We start from the raw sequence: 17,211 nt of genomic DNA, 5'->3' as shown, positions 1-17,211 counted from the left end.
GAAGTGCACCTTCGCTGTTACCTGCCCACCGAAGTGGCACCTTTTTACCTACTTGCATTTGCAGGCTTTCGAACTGTAAGGTTGGCAGGAGCTGGGACGGAGCAATGGGAGCTCACCCCGCTGTGCAGATTCAAACCCGCGACCTTTCGATCTGCCAGCCCAGCAGTTTAAACCACTTCGCCACCTGCAGTCTTGAGCAGTATAGGCAATAGATAAATAATGGGGGGGGGCACAGCATGTGGACAGGTGACAATTAACACTTTGCTTCCCAGATGCAATTCCCCTTGAAATTTCACCCTGCAGCGCATTTAAGCCGAGGGGGGAAATGCATGCGCTGACAAGAATGGGCACCCAAGGCTCTGAAGAACAGGTCTGGGGCCCTGGAAGACAGCTTTCTCCCCCTCCCCCTGCGTGGGCCCACCTTAGCAATGCTGGAGAACACCCTGTCTATGTCTGGGGATAGCCAAGCTTTTATGCTTCTTTCGGGACTGAAGTGTGGGGTTCAAAGTAAGCTCTGCACCCTGCCCAGGGTTCCAGCCCAGCGGTGGGGCGGTGCAGAGAACGCCGCACCCGTCACATGCAGCCGCTGCTCTGAATCCTTGGAGTTCTGGAGCAACTCCTCCAGTGTTGCTCGCCATCCTGCTCTGCCCTCCTCTTGGGGGGGGGGGGGGGGAGGGATTGCGTTGGGGAAAGAGCAGGTGGGGAAGGGGGGAAGCTTGTGGTGGGGGGAGGGGAGCTGCAAGCCAGGTCTGCGCCTGGCCGCTCACTTGCAAAGGGGAAGGCGGCAGGGAGCCACCGGCATCGTGGCAGAACCTCTGCAGCCTTCCTGGCGTGCCTCTGGGCGCAGACAGAACGTTCTGGTCGCAGGAGACCTTTCCCAGTGTTGTGGCTCAAGGCACGTGCCTCAGTTTCTTCGCCTCTTGGCAGCTGTTTCTGCTCTCCGGCGAGTGAGGGTGCCTCGCTCGCCTGTCCTGCTGAGGCTCCGAGTGCACTCCAGCGCCCTCTGCCCACTGGCCACTTCCAGCCACGTTTCCTGTCTCCCGACATCACCCACCCCAGGGTCAGGAATTCACAGACACACAACTGGGAAAAATAATGCCTGTTTGCAAAACCAGATCGCAAACAAAAAGATGCCTTTCTTTCTCCTTTAAAAAAGTGAGATTTTACCCTAGAAGTAACTTGAAGTGACCAAGGGATTTGCACAAAACTTCACCTTCACACTCCTAATGTCATACAAATGACATCTTATTTGTTTATAGCTTTCCTATACTGTCCTTCACCTGGGTCTCAGGCAGTAATCATATCAACAACAGGTTTCCTGTTCGCATTCAAACAGCAAGAACAGTACCATTCTCAGCCAACAGAGCAGGTTAGGCAAATGGGGAGGTGACTTTCTTCAGTCCCCAGAACTCACAGGCTGGGCAGATCTTTCAGGCCTGCCAGAAACCCTGGCCCTCCCTCCTGCGGTGGCTCCTTCTCCCCAGCATCCTCAGCAGCTGTCCGACGAGGCGAGGCACCCTTCCGTCGCCCAGCAGTGAGGCGAGCAGGTGGGAGGGGCCGCCGCGTCTCACAGGCGCCAAGGCAGCAGACCCTGGGGCGCCTCCGAGGGTCCGGTGGTGGGGAGGCAAGCGCTTGAGGCCCTGCGGTCCGGAGAGGGAAGGGCGGCCTCTCAGGTCGGCCACGGTTGCCACGCAGCAGGCCAGAGCGGTCCACCTCAGGAGACAGCTGGGAGGCCAGCGGGAGCGATGAAGGCCGGGTGCGTGCCGGGATGGAGCGGCCAGATGTTCGGGAATCCTGGCCCTGTTGCGGTGGGGCAGGGCGTTTCCTGGGCTCCGCCGTGTCTTGCGCTGGCCCTGTGCTGCCTGTGCGTTGCCGCGTGTGGCTGGCTGGGGCCACAGGGCCTGTCATGATAAGCATGTGGAGCATGAGAACAAGGAGTTGCGAGGAGAGGGAAGGCACACGCGCACACCGCCTGGCATCTCATTCTCAGCAGAAGAGTGCCTGGTTTTGACGCTCTCCCAAACCTGCTTGCTGTTCTGGCCAGTTCCACGTCTTTCCGTTTTGGTTTCTGATGCGATAGTGCCAGCAGCATTCATAGTAAACTGGTCAGAAGCAGAGCTTGCTGCTGTCTGACAAAGCTGCATCAGAAGCGTGCGGGGACGTACCTGGAAGGTTCTCTGAACTGCTGGAACTTTGGGTTGCCTTTTGTGATTACGACCCTTTAAGCCTGGAAGGGTTAGGGCTCGATTGCGGCCTCAGCAGGGTCTCAGCTCATGCTCATGTGTGAAGCTGCGCTCTCCCAAAGAGCCTGCAGTGGCGCGTCCTGGCCCTGCAGGCTGGCCTTGCGGAACGCAGGTCGCGTCTCGCACTGAGCTTTGTGAAACCCCAGCCATGCGCTCCCCCTCCTAAATGTCCCAGAGCCGGCCAGTACAGAGCCATGTCCCAGGACCAGCGCCCCTCCTTGAGACAGGAACGGGCATTTCCTGCCATTGTTCCTGGGTTTTGTCGCCGTGGTGTCAGCACCAAGCACCTGCAGCAAAGCCTTAATGTTGCACACGAAAATGGCCAGGAGGGTCTGGCATTTTCCTGCTCTTCTCTCAAACCTGCAGCCGGAATGTTTTGTGTAACGAGCCAGTGAGAGAAGGAGAGGCAGGGAGAAAGTGCAGCCACTGGGGATGAGGGCTCGGCCCTCCCATGTGGCAGGACTGCCATAACCATCTGAACTGGGCTTTGCCAATCTGCTGGATTTTGGAAGACAAACCTGCTTGAGGGCTTGGGAGGAGCTGAACAGCATCACCACAGAGGCTCATTAGGAAAAAAAGATTTCATAGCATGGGGGTGTCTCTCTTCTTCTTCTTCTGCTTGATCCTAAAGGTCTATGGAAGCGTGGGCGGGGGGGGGGCAGAGGCATGCTGGGATGAAAGGGCTGGCAGCTTTGGGGAGGTGCGTGGCTGCTGTGGGGAGGTGCGCTCACTACAGTGCGGCTGTTGCCATAGGAGCTGCAGCACCAGCTGCTCGGTGGAAGGGGCCGGGCGAGGTGCGGGTGGCCCTCCCTTCTCCCCCCCAAATCGCGCCCTGCTCATACCTACCCCAGGAGGGAACTGGGTGACCCACGAGTCCTCCACGGGGAGCATGTCTTCACAGTCACATTAGTAGTGATTGATCTGGGCATCTGCCTTGGGACACTTGACTAACTCCAGCTTCCCAGGACTGACCCAGGCTCACTATGCCACTGGCAAGCAGTCCAGCTGCACCAAGTTCTTTCTGAAACGCAGGTCAAAGGGGCAGGAGAGGAGGAGTCATCCCGTCGAAATAGGTTTTTCTTCCTTTCATGCTTTTCTAAGTGGTTATCCTGAGAAGCAGCATGGTATACGTTACAGGTCCACCCTTGGCCCCCGAGCGCCCCTCAGAATCCTTTGAAATGCATTGCCCATTTTTGGCTGCACCACTCATAGGTAAAAATGACCCAGGACCTACAGTGGTCTAATACGGAATCCATGCCTTCAACACCAGGCTCCAGCCATATGGAGTACTAGTTATGCCATTATCTGTTTGATTTATACCTCACTTTTGTACCAAAAAAGATGACGTTCAGGCAGCTAATAAGAGGCCAGTGTCTCTGCGCATGTGCAGAGTGCATTTCATGTGCTGCTGAGCCAGATTAATCCATCAGCTAGACGTGCATCTTCTGCTCTCACTGCCAGTATCACTTCAGACTTTGGGGTCGAAGTGCTTATGACTGCTGCTCCTCGGGGGCTTTCGGCGTGCGACGCAGGTGCCCCCTTCGGTGCTTGGTGCAGCTTCGTGCTGGTGGAACGCCCTGCCAGCCTTGTGCAGATGGGCAGAGAACCTTTGGCGGGCCTGCCTCCTGCTGGAATTGGCTGCTGAGCAGCGCTTTCGCTGCAGCCGCGAACGTTAATGTGCAGATGGTCTTCGCACGGATGGGGCACCTGCATGCAGCCCGGGGGCTCGGTGCTGCCGTCCCCCGCTGTCGCAGGGAGCGTCGGCTGCCCTGCAGAAACACGGAGCCGTGCCTGAGCGGGACGGGCCGTCCGCGAGGCAGCGCCGGGGAGGCAGCAGCCGTGATCGAGGGACTGATGGCTTAATAACCGTTGCTAGGAGAAAGAAGGAAGAATTCTTCGTACCAGAACGGGAAGCTGGAGCGGGGAGGGGCAGCTCGACCCCGAACGGCAATGGCTAAAGTGGATGAGGAGGTTGTGGAGAAGCTGGCAGACGTCCTCGTCTGCCTTCCCGGCCCTTCTGCCGCACCCGGTAGTTGGCTTGGCTGCTGCAGGAGGCGGCCACGGGTCGCTTTGGAGGCAACTCGTCACGTTCGCGGCGGACGAGCCCGGCAAAGCGACGCCCTGCGCGGTGTCGCACGCGTCCTCCGGCACCGGGGACAGGGCGGCCGAGCCTGCCGGGGGCTGGGAGACACGAGCGGGGAGGGTGCGCGCGCTCCCCGGCTGGCCACTGGGCGGGGCGCCAGCCCAGGGAGGGCGCTCCTCCCCTGCTCAGCCGGCGACGCCGAGAGCGGCTGGACGCTGCCGCGCGCCCTCGCGAGCTGCGCGAGTGGGTAGCCAAGCGCACGCACGTGCAACGGCCTTGAGCCGTTGAGCCGACTCGCCGTGCCCGACGCAGCCAGGTGGCGGCTCCGCGCACTGTCGACTCGCCGCAGGTCCCCTTGAGCTGCCGCGCACTGGCCGACGGCGGGCGGGCCGAGTGGTCCCAGTGTGGCGGGGGAGCAGGGCCGGACCAGCCTGGGGAGCAGATGCAGCCGCCTGGCCCCGAGCACAGAGCCTGGTCCTGCCGCTTGGCGCCAGTGACGCCACGGGCTTCCCTGCGTCATGCCCCCATTCATTGGATGCGGCTCTGCACCGCAGCGGCCGGCTTGGTTGGAATGGCTTCGCTGCCTGTGTTTTCCCCAGAGCCGTGGCCTTGGAGCGTTGTAAGCTGCTGTCCTGAGAACTCCGGCATGTGGGGCAAGCGCTGCGGAAGGGGCACACCAGAGCATTCTGCCACCCGCCACTCCCAGAAATGCCCAGGCTGCAGGGTGGGCACTCTCAGTGACTGGCAGCGGAGAACGCCTCTCTTGCCTCAGCCAGTATCCGCAGGCAGCCCCCGCCAGGAGAGGGTGGCGAGAGGCCTCCGCTGCAGCGGCTCCTCTCCTCCGAGCTCTTTGCTATGCCAGTGTGGGTCGCTTGTGCCGTGCGCTGACCTTCATCGCGTAGGGTGAGCAGGTGCTGAGGAAGGAACGCATGCTTCGCCCTGCAGAGCAACACTTTCTGTGCATGTTACGGGGTTGGAAGGGAAAGGCCTGGCTCTGAGAAGGACGCAGAGGCGTGCTGAATGGGAAGCAGTGCTGCCCCCAGGCCCCTCGCCCACCCACTGCTGATGCCCATGAAAATCATGCATTGCTCTTGGAGCGTCCCGGTTTTCAGCGGGAGGCACGTGGAAGACCAGCGGCACCCCATGTGTGTCTGCCTGCCTGCAGAACTGCACAAGGGCTCATATGAAGGCGCCCGAGGAAACATCCGCGGCATCCTGATGGACAGCGCTGAGCGCCTCCAGACAAAACTGAAGGGAGGTGGTCACTGCTGCGGGAAAATTTAGGAGCAGGACATGAATTACCTCAGAATGGGACGGATAACTTCTGCTGAGCGAGCGAGCGAGCGCACCCTTGGCAACATGTCGAGATGCCGAGGCATGTGGTGACAGGATATAAAAGTTTTAAATAAACAGGTAGATTGAATAGATCCAGAGATCTGTAGGAGCCGATCGCTGAAGCCGGTTCAACTACAGCCTGAGTAGTTTCTTGAAAGCTCAGGCTGAAACCTGAAGTGAGTGTGTTCCCCACAGACATTGGAGCCCCAAGCCCTGCTGGCCTGCACTTGGTGCTTGCATGTTCCAGGGCTGACCTGCAGCATCCTACCGTGACAGCCTCCGCCACCTCTACTCCAGCCTTCTCCAACCCGGTTCCAGATATGCTCATGCCCTTTGGAGACTTACTACACCAAGCACACCTGGATGACAGATGTGGCGCTCAATGGGGCAGGTGGCTTTTCCCTACCTGTTCCAAAATCTGCCCCAGGCACCTGCCCATCCCTTTGCAGCCTCTCAGACTTCAGGGGCAGCTAACTGGGAAATGTTCCCAGCTGGGACGTGAGCTGTGGATCTGCAAAGCATTTTCTGGGTCAGCCCCAGAGGAGGCTCATTGCCACGGTTGGCTCTTTGGAGGCTCAGGTGGCCCTGGGACCCCTAGGGAGCCCACCGTGCCTCAGGCTGGGCAGAGAGAGCCTGCCAGTAAACCAAAGCCTGGTGATCTCTGGGGTAGATTACCGCAGTGCATGCCGTGTGGGGTTGCCTTTGGAGGCTGTCTGGAAGCTGAACCTTGCATACGATGTGGCAGCAGACCGAGCGGGGCAAGATGGCCTGCCTTGGGACCGCAGTGCTGGACAGACTGGCTCTCCCAGCTGCTGCCTGCCGGACTCTGTGATCCAGCCGGTCGTGGCACTGCGGCCTCGGCATTTGGAGCATGCGCCCTGACGAGGCCACTGCCTCTGCTTTTCAGTGCCATGGGGCATCTGCCGGCCTCCTCACTGCATGCCTCCCCCTCGCCCCCCAGCCGCGTGCCTGCATTCGCCAGGCAACATGGCAGTGCCCTTTTCGCTTCTGGAGAGGTGGGCCGAGGGACCCCTTGATCTCTGGCCAGGGAGGACAGTGGGAAGTGCAGGACTGGCACTCTGGGACAGAGAGTGGAGAAGAGAAGAGGGAGGCTGCGTGAGCCGCCCCGGGCTGCCTGCAAGAGGGGAAGGGCTGGACTTGCTAACCCTAACCCTAACTTGAACAGGGTTGACTTGTGCTTTCTGGTGAAAAAGTTTAAAATCTGTAATTCTGATGCAAAATCTCACAGGAGGGATTGTGGTGAGATGGCAGAAATTTAGGGACCAGGATTTCTTCCCCAGCTGCACCCTGGGCAGCCAGGGGTGCCGTCAAGGGCCAGTGATGCTTGGGCCACAGCCCGATGCCGCCATGTCTGGAACGGCAGCCACCTGCAGCCCTTAGGAGAGGGGAGCTTTCTGCCCGTGCTGCAGATGGGTTCGCCTGCTGGTTTCTGTAGCCCCGGATCTGGCAAGCCTCGTGCAGTGCGGGTTGGAAGATGCCTCTTGGCCCACTCCCTCCAGGAGCCTCCGCAAGGCCGGCCCTGCGGTGCTGTTCTGACTGCTTGCTTTTATGCCCTTCACCCACAGGGCACTTCATGGCGAATGAGGCCCTAACGGGCTTGCAGCCTGGCATTCTGCAGGGAAGTGGGGGGAGCGTAATGGGGAGAGAGAGGCAGTCGTTTCTGCCCTGCGCACTCCAGGGCCGTTGGGCACTGACTTGCTGCTCTTTGCAGAACCAGCCATGGGCAAACACAACAGCAAACTGGCCCCGGAGGTGCTGGATGACCTGGTGAGAAACACCGAATTTAATGAGCAAGAACTGAAGCAGTGGTACAAGGGCTTCTTGAAGGACTGCCCCACGGGCATCCTCAACCTGGAAGAATTCCAGCAGCTCTATATCAAGGTACGGCAGCCGGGCAGCATGGGGCCTGGGGGCGCGTGCAGGGCTCTCGTGAGCGCAGCTGGGCCGAGCCCTGGCCGTGGGTGCCCCGGCAACGCCTGCTCCGCAGAGACCAGCGGGTGGCTGGTATCTCCCAGCGCTAGGGATGTTCAGCAGCTGTGGGAGCCACCCGAGGATGCAGGATCCTTGTGGCATTCGGGGGCCTGTTTTGCAGCCGTTGCCTGGCGCAGGCACCGTCCCCGGTGTGACTGCTCTGGCAAAGCCTCTGCTGGAAGATACTGGACCAAGCAGCCACGGGTCTCCTGCAGCCGGCATCATGCCTTGTTACGGCTGCTCCTCCCCTTTTCTTCTGCAGTTTTTCCCCTACGGTGATGCTTCCAAGTTCGCCCAGCATGCTTTCCGCACGTTCGACAAGAATGGGGATGGGACGATCGACTTCCGGGAGTTCATTTGTGCTCTCTCCGTCACCTCCAGGGGAAGCTTTGAGCAGAAATTGAGCTGGGCCTTTGAGATGTATGACTTGGATGGAGATGGCAAGATAACACGTTTGGAGATGTTGGAGATCATTGAGGTATGGGAGTGTTCCCTGGGGATGTGCATCCTCCGGCTGCTGTGGGAGGCTGGGCTGATCAAGAGCCTGTGCGTGGGATGGGACGCACCCTGTGAAAGGGAAGGCAGGGAGGGCTTTTCCTGGCAAGCTGCCGATGCCAGTGGCCCCACGCATGGTGGGCCCCGGCTGTGCATGGCCTGAGGTGGCAGGCAGGCAGGCAGGCAGGCAGGCATGAAGGCCTCCATGCACAAGGCCCTCTGTCAGTCCTTCAATTTGTATGCTGCCCCACTAACCATAGGCTTTCTGGGCAACTGACGGTGTGTTGAAACCAACAGCGTAGAACGATACAAGCACAATATAATGTTCAACTACAAAGATGAATAACAAAAATGTCTGAAAATAAGTTAACAAAGATAGAACCAAAACAGGGAAAATAGAATTAATAAATTCTAAATTACACCTCCCAATGATAGGACATAAGCATTAAAATTAATAAATATTGTACGAAAAGCCCTGCTGGATCAGACATCCAGTCCAGAGCACCATACACACAGTGGCAACCCACCTGCCCACAGGACCCAGCAGGATGGGTGCAAGACCTCCTGCCCGCAGCACAGTGGCTTCTTCCCACAACTGAAGAATGGAAAAGTAGACTCCCTGAATATGCAGTGATGGCAAAGTTAACTAGTTCATTCATTCATTTATTTATTTAAAAATGTTCTATGCCGTCCATTACTAAAAACGTCTCTGGACAGCTTACAAGAAAGGGAACCAAGAACAAAACCATGGCACCGACACACAGCGCACTGCATCTGAAACATCCAGCTATGTAAACAGAAGACCATTAGAATAATTTAATGATAAATGGGAATGTTCAGCACGGCTAATGGTATTTGAGGGAAGTTTGGAAAAGAAAAAACAGTAGAGGAATTGAGATTGTTGGAATATTTGTTGTACAGATTAACAAATTCTTTTTTGATAAACTTTCAGAGTGTTGAAAGACAGAAAGATGAATAAATTTGGGGGTTTGAATATATAATGTGTATTTGTTTAGGATTCCCTTGGCAACTTTCTTCATTGTATTTTGCTTTGTCTATTTTAGTTTGCTTTGCTTCATATTCCTTCTTAAGTACTTGTTTATGTTAAGAAAATAAAATTTTCTGTAGTGGACGTGTGCAGGCAGGCCGCCCCGGCGAAGCAGGGAGCACGCGGCCAGCCAGGCCGGTAGCCACAGAGCCCCCCCCGCAGGAACTGTCCAGTCGCCTCTGGCCATCTCCGCTTCCCGTGCCAGCGAATTCCACCGTTTACCCATACACTGCATGAAGAACGACTTCCTTTCCCTGTCCCCCGTCTCCCACCAGTCAGCTTCATGGGATGGCCCCGGGTTCAAGTGGTATGGGAGAGGGAGAAGAAAGCCTCCCTCTCCACTTGCTCCACACCAGGCAGGATTTACACACCCCTCCCAAGTCTCCTGTCACTCGCCTGCCTGCCTTCCTTCCTTCCTTCCTTCCTTCCTTCCTTCCTTCCTTCCTTCCTTCCTTCCTAGCTGCACAGTCAGGCTGCAGGGGCCAGTCCTCACAGGGAGCTGCTGCAGCCCAATTCCCTGGTCATTTTTGTTGCCCCTCTACTTTTTCCAACTCGGTAATATCCTTGTTCAGGTCAGGTGTCCAGAACTGAATGAATTTTGTATGGGGGGCTGTACCGAGGATTTGTGTAAGGGAGTAAGGTCTTGGCGGTGACTCCATTCCGAGCTTTGCCTCCCACGCAGTTTGCCGCTTGCACGGCGGCTGTGCCCAGGGCCGCCATTTCTGCCGGACTGTCCCCTGATGCCGCGAGACCCCCTCCCTGCTCAGTCGCTGCCGGCTCAGGCCCCAGCAGCTGCCCTGGAAGCAGGGCTCGCGCGCCCCAACACGTGGCGCTCGGCACACGCGCGTGTGTCGCACGGCAGCCTCTGGCACGGGGGGGGCAGTGGGGAGCCAGAGAGAAACGCCCCGTCTCTCCTGCTGCTTTCAGGCAATCTACAAGATGGTGGGGACAGTCATCATGATGCGCATGAACCAGGATGGGTTGACGCCGCAGCAGCGCGTCGACAGGATCTTCACCAAGATGGACAAGGACAAGGACGACCAGATCACCCTGGAAGAGTTCAAGGAAGCCGCCAAGGGCGACCCCTCCATTGTCCTGCTACTGCAGTGCGAGTCGCAGAAGTAGAGGGGCCACATGTCCCCCCCGCTCCCCCAGCCCTGCATTCCTTGGCCCCTGCCCAGACCCACAGACCCCCATCCGGGGGTGGAGGTGCCGCTGGTGCATGGCCCACCTGAGTGCCCGGGTGGATGTCCCGGCTCCTGCGCACAGCTCAGGAGTCCCGCGCAGCTGGCACAGGCCTGCGTCCTTTGATCGCCCTCTGCCCCTCAGGCCTTCCCCTCCTCCTAGCTTCTCCCTCCCTCCCGGGATGCACAGCATTCCCAAGGCCACGCTTACCTTTTGATGGCCTGCCTAAACCACCATGCAGCCAGGGCAAGTTCTTGCAGTCCCCAAGGTGTGTGGCCCTGAAACTCAGCGGCAGCTTTTGGTCTGGGGGAAGAACATCTCTCCCCTTTGGTTCCCCCAACACAGTTTTCAGACACGTCCCTTTCGAGGACGGTTCCAGAGTGACCTCTTCCCTTCAACCTCTCAAAGTCTCCCCTTCCCTGGGGTTCCAAGGGGGTGTTGGGTAATTTCCACCCCTCCTTCTTGACTGCTCTCCACTGCCGTGAGCACCTGCGAGAGCAGGAAGACTGGCTGGGGCAGGGGGCGCGTGCCAGACCTGCCAGCTGTGAGCCCCTTTGCCCATGGGCAGGCAGGGAAGAAGTGCATGTTCCCCCCGTGCCTGGAGCCACTTTCTTCCACTCTCCCGTGGATGGGCTTTTGGCTACTGCAGTTCTGCTGCACTTGCGTCCATGGCAGGAGGAGCGCCTTTAAAATGGAGCGCTTGGGGCTCGCAAGAACCGTGCTTTTGTAGGGGCAGGCATGTGGAAGAGGCTTGATGCAATTCTTTCCTCCTCTCATTTTGTGCTCGCAAGAGTGGAAAGAGGCGCTACATTCACAAGCGGAACTTGCTGGATGCATTGGAGCATTCCCTGTTGAAACTGCGGAGGTCCTTGTGGCATAGATTTCCCCTGGCTCTGGCAGCTGCGTTGATCATATTGGGGTACCGCTGCCTCCCCCCCCCCATTTCACTTGGCCTATAGTAGGGTGACTGAGTGATGCTCTCAGCCTGAGTCACATTGATGGGTGAGGGCAGAGCTCACTTTGGAAGGATGCCATCATTAGGCAGGGAGAAGTCCAGCTTGGCGTGGCTGCCTGCAGATCCTGGGAGTGGCAAGACCTCGCTTAGCTGGCCATGCCCTGCATCTTGACGGACGGTTGTACAGTTTCACAGGCCTGCCCTGTCAGATGATGCTGCCAGGAGAAAATGCGCTAGGGCTGGCAAGGGGCTTGTGAGGAGTTGTCCCTGCAGAAAGTCCAAAGCCTTGCCGAAGAGGCAGAGCCTTCACACCAGGATTCAAAGAGCCAGACACAAGAGGTGGTTATGAGTTTGGTTGCTCTTGGTGGGGCTGCTGGTGGACAAGGAGAGGACTGGGAGGGTGCCCTGCCTCCCCTGCCCCGGCCTCCCAGCCACCAAGAGCATTGCGTAGGGAAAGGCCTCGGGCCCTCACTGGATAGCTTCAGCTCTAATGCTGAAGTGGTGCATTGCAAGCAAGAATCTCGGGCTCATGCTTCCCCACTACCCTGGCTTAGCACAGCCACCCAAAGGTTTCACATCTGTGTGTGATTCACCACAATTTGCCACGTAATCTGAACCACTATACCTCTGTGGTTAACTGGTTTCTGAAAACAAGGTAATTTCAAACCAGAGATAAATGAAGCTGGCTTGTTTTCACTAATCATGGTTAAGATTCACTAAAGTGTAGTGTGTTGCCCGGCCCTAGCCTGTGGTTGAGCTAAAATGGATGTGGCGTCTTCACCTCCCTTTGCAACAGTGCTGGTGGGCTAGCCAGGGGGCCCCAGCAAAGCAGTCCATCCCCGGGCCCCAGTACCTCGGTCCTTCCATCTCCAGGTCCTGGACTACAGATTGTTCCTGGAAATGTACCCTGTCTCCTTTTTGTGGTTTTGAATATTGTCATAGCTACTTAGAACTGTGGTGTGTGTGTGTGTGTGTGTACATACATACATACAATTTAAAAGGGGGGAATAAAATGTGTTCAACTAACTCCGAGTTTGCACCTTTGCTTGGTTAAAATCCCTGCAGGGGTCGAGATGCTGCCGAGGCGCCTGGGGGATGAAGCCCACCGCACGGGTGGTCCAGAGACGCTGTGCAACCACTGCCTCTTCTCCCTTGGTGGGTTCCTTTCTCTGGGGAGAAAAACGTCATCAGGAGTGGAGCAAAATACAGGATGATGACAAGCGGGAGACGTTGTTCTTCCCTGTGCACACAAGTGCCCAGTCTCTGAGTTACCTTCTTGAGAGTTGCCAGTTCAATTCCGGGGTCAAGGCCGTATGGTTAGTGCATGTCCAGTGCTCCAAGCAGGTGGGGGTGTCTGGAAGACACAGGTCGTGAACAGGCCAGGAATCTAGATACTGGTTAGTTTCAACAAAGTCTGAGGACACAGATAACAACGCTTCTTGCTGCAACCCAGAGCAGCTCTGCCTGAACTAATTGATGGCCAGCTGTAACTCAGACCAGCCGGGTAATTAAGCCAGGCATGTTCCATGGGGAACTCCCCTTTCAGACTGTTTGGATTTCTGTTGGAGCCAAGGCTGTGCCCTCTTCCCCTTCTCTGAGGGGTGCATTGCCTCTGGCTCCTGCTCTTGGGGAGCCAGGGAGAGGGTTCCCCAAGAAGGGTGCCTCTAAGGGTCGTGGCTGCTCCTCCCCTAATGGAGGGGGGTAACCTGCGTCTGACTGGCAGGGCTCACTGCGCTGGCCTCGCTGCCTGAGGAATCCTCCGGGTGGGGCATGACAGACATGAGCAAGGCTGCCAGGCAGTCGCCCTGAGTGGCGGGCAGTCCCGGGAGGCTGGGGGAAAGGCCCTCTCGCCAAGGCATGCCACAGCCCCTGAGCTCGGCGGGCGATGAGGAGCGCAGGCCCCATGCCCAATGCAGCCGTGACCGGAGCAGTTCCACCTTCTGAGCCCCAGCACCAGACACACGCACACAGCAGGAGTGTGGGAATGATGTGCTCTTCCAGCTCCAGGTAAGCACTGGAACCATTTGGAGGGGGCGAGGGCACAGCAATGCCCATTATCTGGGGGGAAAGGAACTGGGTGCATTGGCAGAAGACAGGCCCTCACCCCACAGGCCCCAGCTTGCGTCCCCAGATGTAGGTATCCATGGAGTTTCTTCTCTGGCAGTTGCAGAAGGCCGGTTGATGCCCAGGGCTTCCCCAGCTATGGCGTTGTGGCGCAGCCCTGTGATCTGTCATTTGGTGATTGAAAGGCCTTCTGGGCTGCTTTGCCTTCTTTTACAAAGAATAGCAAGTGCAAAGGTGTGCCTTTTAGCTTGTGGTGCCATGTTGTGTTTCATATTGAGGGTAAAAGGCTGGTTGCAAAGCCCTCTCCTAGTGCATGATGCCCTTGCTCAGGCCTGGGGTAGTGAAGAGCCAGGGACTGGCCCGTTGCGCCACCCAGCTCTCCTGGCCATGGCCTTTACGGTGCAATTCCCTGGGACACGACTCCGGATGTGCACTAGAGGGCATTGGAAGCCCTGGTCATGGCCAGCTGCAGAGCTGATGTTGGGGACTGGTGGCGCTTCTGTCCTCTGCATGGCCGGAAAAATATAGCTGTTGGTGGCCAGGATGCAGAGCTATCCGCTTGGCTGCCAGCTCGGGGTCGCAGCAGCACGCTGGCTCTGTGGATGCCGGTCCAGCTGCTTGGGGCTACCCCATGGATGCAGCTGGAGGGATTTCTGACTTCTCCCAGTGAGCCAACGGGCTGCGGTACCCACACTTTGCAGGTACTAGACTTTGAATCTTCATTTTGGAAAAGAACATGCGGAGGATCTTGGGGGCGCCAGATCCAAAAAATGCAGTGTTTGCATCCTTTCTGTATATCCTTCCTGCAGGTCTCATTTTGTGGACTCCAGCTCACCAGAATCCTTGCATCACTGGCTGAGAGGAGACCAACCACAGTGACAGCATCTTTTATGAAATACACCTTTGGGCTTCGGGAAGTCTGAGGCAGAAAGGTAGCCAGATGGAAGGTCGCTAACCCTGCAAGGGCCCCATCTGATTTTGAGCTCCTTCAGTCAGGATTCCAGAAGGTGCCCCAAAGACCCAAACCAGAGATTGCTTCCATTTGGAACCCTAGTTCCTTCCACTGTGTTTTTTTCTGCAAACACCAGGCTGTATTATTCAGATTTACCTTGAACTGACAGAGTGAACCTAAGAGGATGCAGTTACACCACCAACCTGCTCATTCTCCATTTGTCTGGTGCAGAGGTGGATTTTAGGGACTATTACATATTTTGTGTAAACTCCTTCATGGATCACTGCCTTGTCGTGGCGAAGGGGCTTGCTTAGCTCAATGAAGCTATGAGCTATGCCAGGCAGGGCCACCCAAGATGGACAGGTCATAACAGAGAGCTCTGACAAAACGTGATCCCCTGGAGAAGGAAATGGCAACCCACTTCAGTATCTTTGCCATAAAAACCCCATGGACAGCACCAAAAGGCAAAAAGATATGATGCCGGAAGATGAGCCCCTCAGGTCGGAAGGTGTCCAATATGCTACTGGGGAAGAGCAGAGGGCTAGTACTAGTAGCGCCAGAAAGAGTGAAGCGACTGGGTCAGTGCCGAAAGGACACTCAGTTGCAGATGTATCTGGTGGTGAAAGGAAAGTCCGATCCTGTAAAAATCTATACTCCATAGGAACCTGGAATGTAAGATCCATGAATCAAGGCAAGCTGGATGTGGTCAAACAAGAGATGACAAGACTGAACATCGATATTTTAGGAATCAGTGAACTAAAATGGACAGGAATGGGTGAATGTAATTCAGATGACCATCAGGTATACTACTGTGGGCAAGAATCCCTCAGAAGAAATGGAGTAGCCTTCATAGTCAATAAAAGAGTAGGAAAAGCAGTACTGGGATACAATCTCCAAAATGACAGAATGATCTCAGTTCGAATCCAAGGCAAACCATTCAACATCACAATAGTCCAAGTCTATGCCCCAACCACTGGTGCTGAAGAGGCTGAAGTTGACCGGTTCTATGAAGGCCTACAACACCTTCTCAAATTAACACCAAAAAAAGATGTCCTCATCATCATGGGGGATTGGAATGCTAAAGTACGAAGCCAAAAGATAACCGGAATAACAGGCAAGTTTTGCCTTGGAGTACAAAATGAAGCAGGGCACAGGCTGGTAGAACTTTGTCAAGAGAATACGATGCTCATAGCAAACACTCTTTTCCAACAACCCAAGAGACAACTCTACACATGGACATCACCAGACGGTCAACACAGAAATCAGATTGACTATGTGCTCTGCAGCCAAAGATGGAGAAGCTCTATACAGACCATAAAAACTAGACCAGGAGCTGACTGTGGCTCAGATCATGAGCTTCTCGTTGCAAAATTTAGGCTTAAATTGAAGAAAGTACGGAAAAGCACTAGGCCACTCGGGTATGACCTAAATCATATCCCTGATGAATATACAATAGAGGTGACAAATAGATTTAAGGAATTAGATCTGATAGACAGAGTGCCTGAAGAACTATGGACGGAGGTTCGCAACATTGTACAAGAGGCAGCTACTAAAACTATCCGAAAGAAAAAGAAATGCAAGAAAGCAAAATGGCTGTCTGAGGAAGCTTTACAAATAGCTGAGGAAAGAAGGGAAGTGAAAGGCAAGGGAGAAAGAGAAAGATACACCCAATTGAATGCAGAATTCCAGAGAATAGCTAGAAGAGCTAAAAATGCCTTCTTAAATGATCAGTGCAAAGAAATATATAGCCGCCCCGAGGTTTCAGCAAGGGGCGGCACAGAAATGTAATAATAATAATAATAATAATAATAATAATAATAATAATAATAATAATAATGAAATAGAAGAAAACAACAGAATAGGGAGGACAAGTGATCGCTTCAACAAAATTGGAGATATGAAGGGAACGTTTCATGTAAAGATGGGCATGATAAAGGACCAAAATGGCAGGGACCTAACAAAGGCAGAAGAGATTAAGAAGCGGTGGCAATATTACACAGAAGAACTATACAAGAAAGGGCTTAACGTCCCTGATAACCACGATGGGGTGGTCACTGACCTCGAGCCAGACATCCTGGCATGTGAAGTCAAATGGGCCTTAGGAAGTCTGAGCAACAACAAAGCTAGTGGAGGCGACAGTATTCCAGCTGAGCTATTCAAAACCCTAAAAGACAATGCAGTAAAAGTGCTACTCTCAATATGCCAGCAAATTCGGAAAACTCTAGAGTGGCCACAGGATTGGAAAAGTCAGTTTACATTCCGATCCCAAAGAAGGGCAATGCCAAGGAGTGTTCAAACTACCACACCATTGCACTCATTTCACATGCTAGCAAAGTTATGCTCAAAATCCTACAAGCTAGGCTCCAGCAGTATGTGGAACTACCAGAAGTACAGACAGGATAATGAAGAGGCAGAGGAACTAGAGATCTAATTGCCAACATATGCTGGATCATGGAGAAAGCTAGGGAGTTCCAGGTAAACATCTACTTCTGCTTCATTGACTATGCTAAAGCCTTTGATTGTGTGGATCTCAACAAATTGTGGCAAGTTCTTAAAGAGATGGGAGTACCTGACCATCTTATTTGTCTCTTGAGGAACCTATATGCGAGTCAAGAAGCAACAGTGAGAACTGGACATGGAACCACTGATCGGTTCAAAATTGTGAAAGGAGTTCGGCAAGGCTGTATACTGTCGCCCTGCCTATTTAACTTATAGGCAGAGCAGATCATGAGAAAGGCGGGCCTAGATGAATCACTAGCTGGAATTAAGATTGCTGGGAGAAATATCAACAACCTCAGATATGCAGATGATGCCACTCTCATGGCAGAAAATGAAGAGGAACTAAAGAGCCTCTTGATA

General features: G+C 55.2%; 1 protein-coding gene across 2 annotated transcripts; it reads left to right on the top strand.

The window, feature by feature from the left end:
- The first annotated feature begins 7,401 nt into the window (after nt 1–7,401).
- On the top strand, nt 7,402–10,321 carry HPCAL4 (hippocalcin like 4). Of its 2 annotated transcripts, XM_044419445.1 has the most exons (3): nt 7,402–7,563; nt 7,916–8,131; nt 10,124–10,321. In XM_044419445.1, exons 1-3 carry the CDS (start codon nt 7,402–7,404, stop codon nt 10,319–10,321), a joined length of 576 nt encoding a protein of 191 aa, XP_044275380.1. The 2 variants fall into 2 exon arrangements, with proteins under 2 accessions (XP_044275380.1, XP_044275381.1); XM_044419446.1 differs by lacking the exon at nt 7,916–8,131.
- The last annotated feature ends 6,890 nt before the right edge of the window (nt 10,322–17,211 follow it).

This window comes from Varanus komodoensis, unplaced genomic scaffold, assembly GCF_004798865.1.
Source record: "Varanus komodoensis strain SLA01 unplaced genomic scaffold, ASM479886v1 scaffold103, whole genome shotgun sequence".
NCBI classification, from domain to species: Eukaryota; Metazoa; Chordata; class Lepidosauria; order Squamata; family Varanidae; genus Varanus; species Varanus komodoensis.
The sequence above is the reverse complement of the archived record's forward strand: the minus strand, read 5'-3'. Positions and strand labels throughout refer to the sequence as shown.

Excerpts from the sequence above, each read along its gene's own strand:
- HPCAL4 (XM_044419445.1), top strand. The coding sequence starts at position 7,402 with ATGGGCAAACACAACAGCAAACTGGCCCCGGAGGTGCTGGATGACCTG. Across the intron at positions 7,564-7,915 it reads TCCAGCAGCTCTATATCAAG|TTTTTCCCCTACGGTGATGC; the intron begins GTACGGCAGCCG and ends TTTCTTCTGCAG. Across the intron at positions 8,132-10,123 it reads AGATGTTGGAGATCATTGAG|GCAATCTACAAGATGGTGGG; the intron begins GTATGGGAGTGT and ends TGCTGCTTTCAG.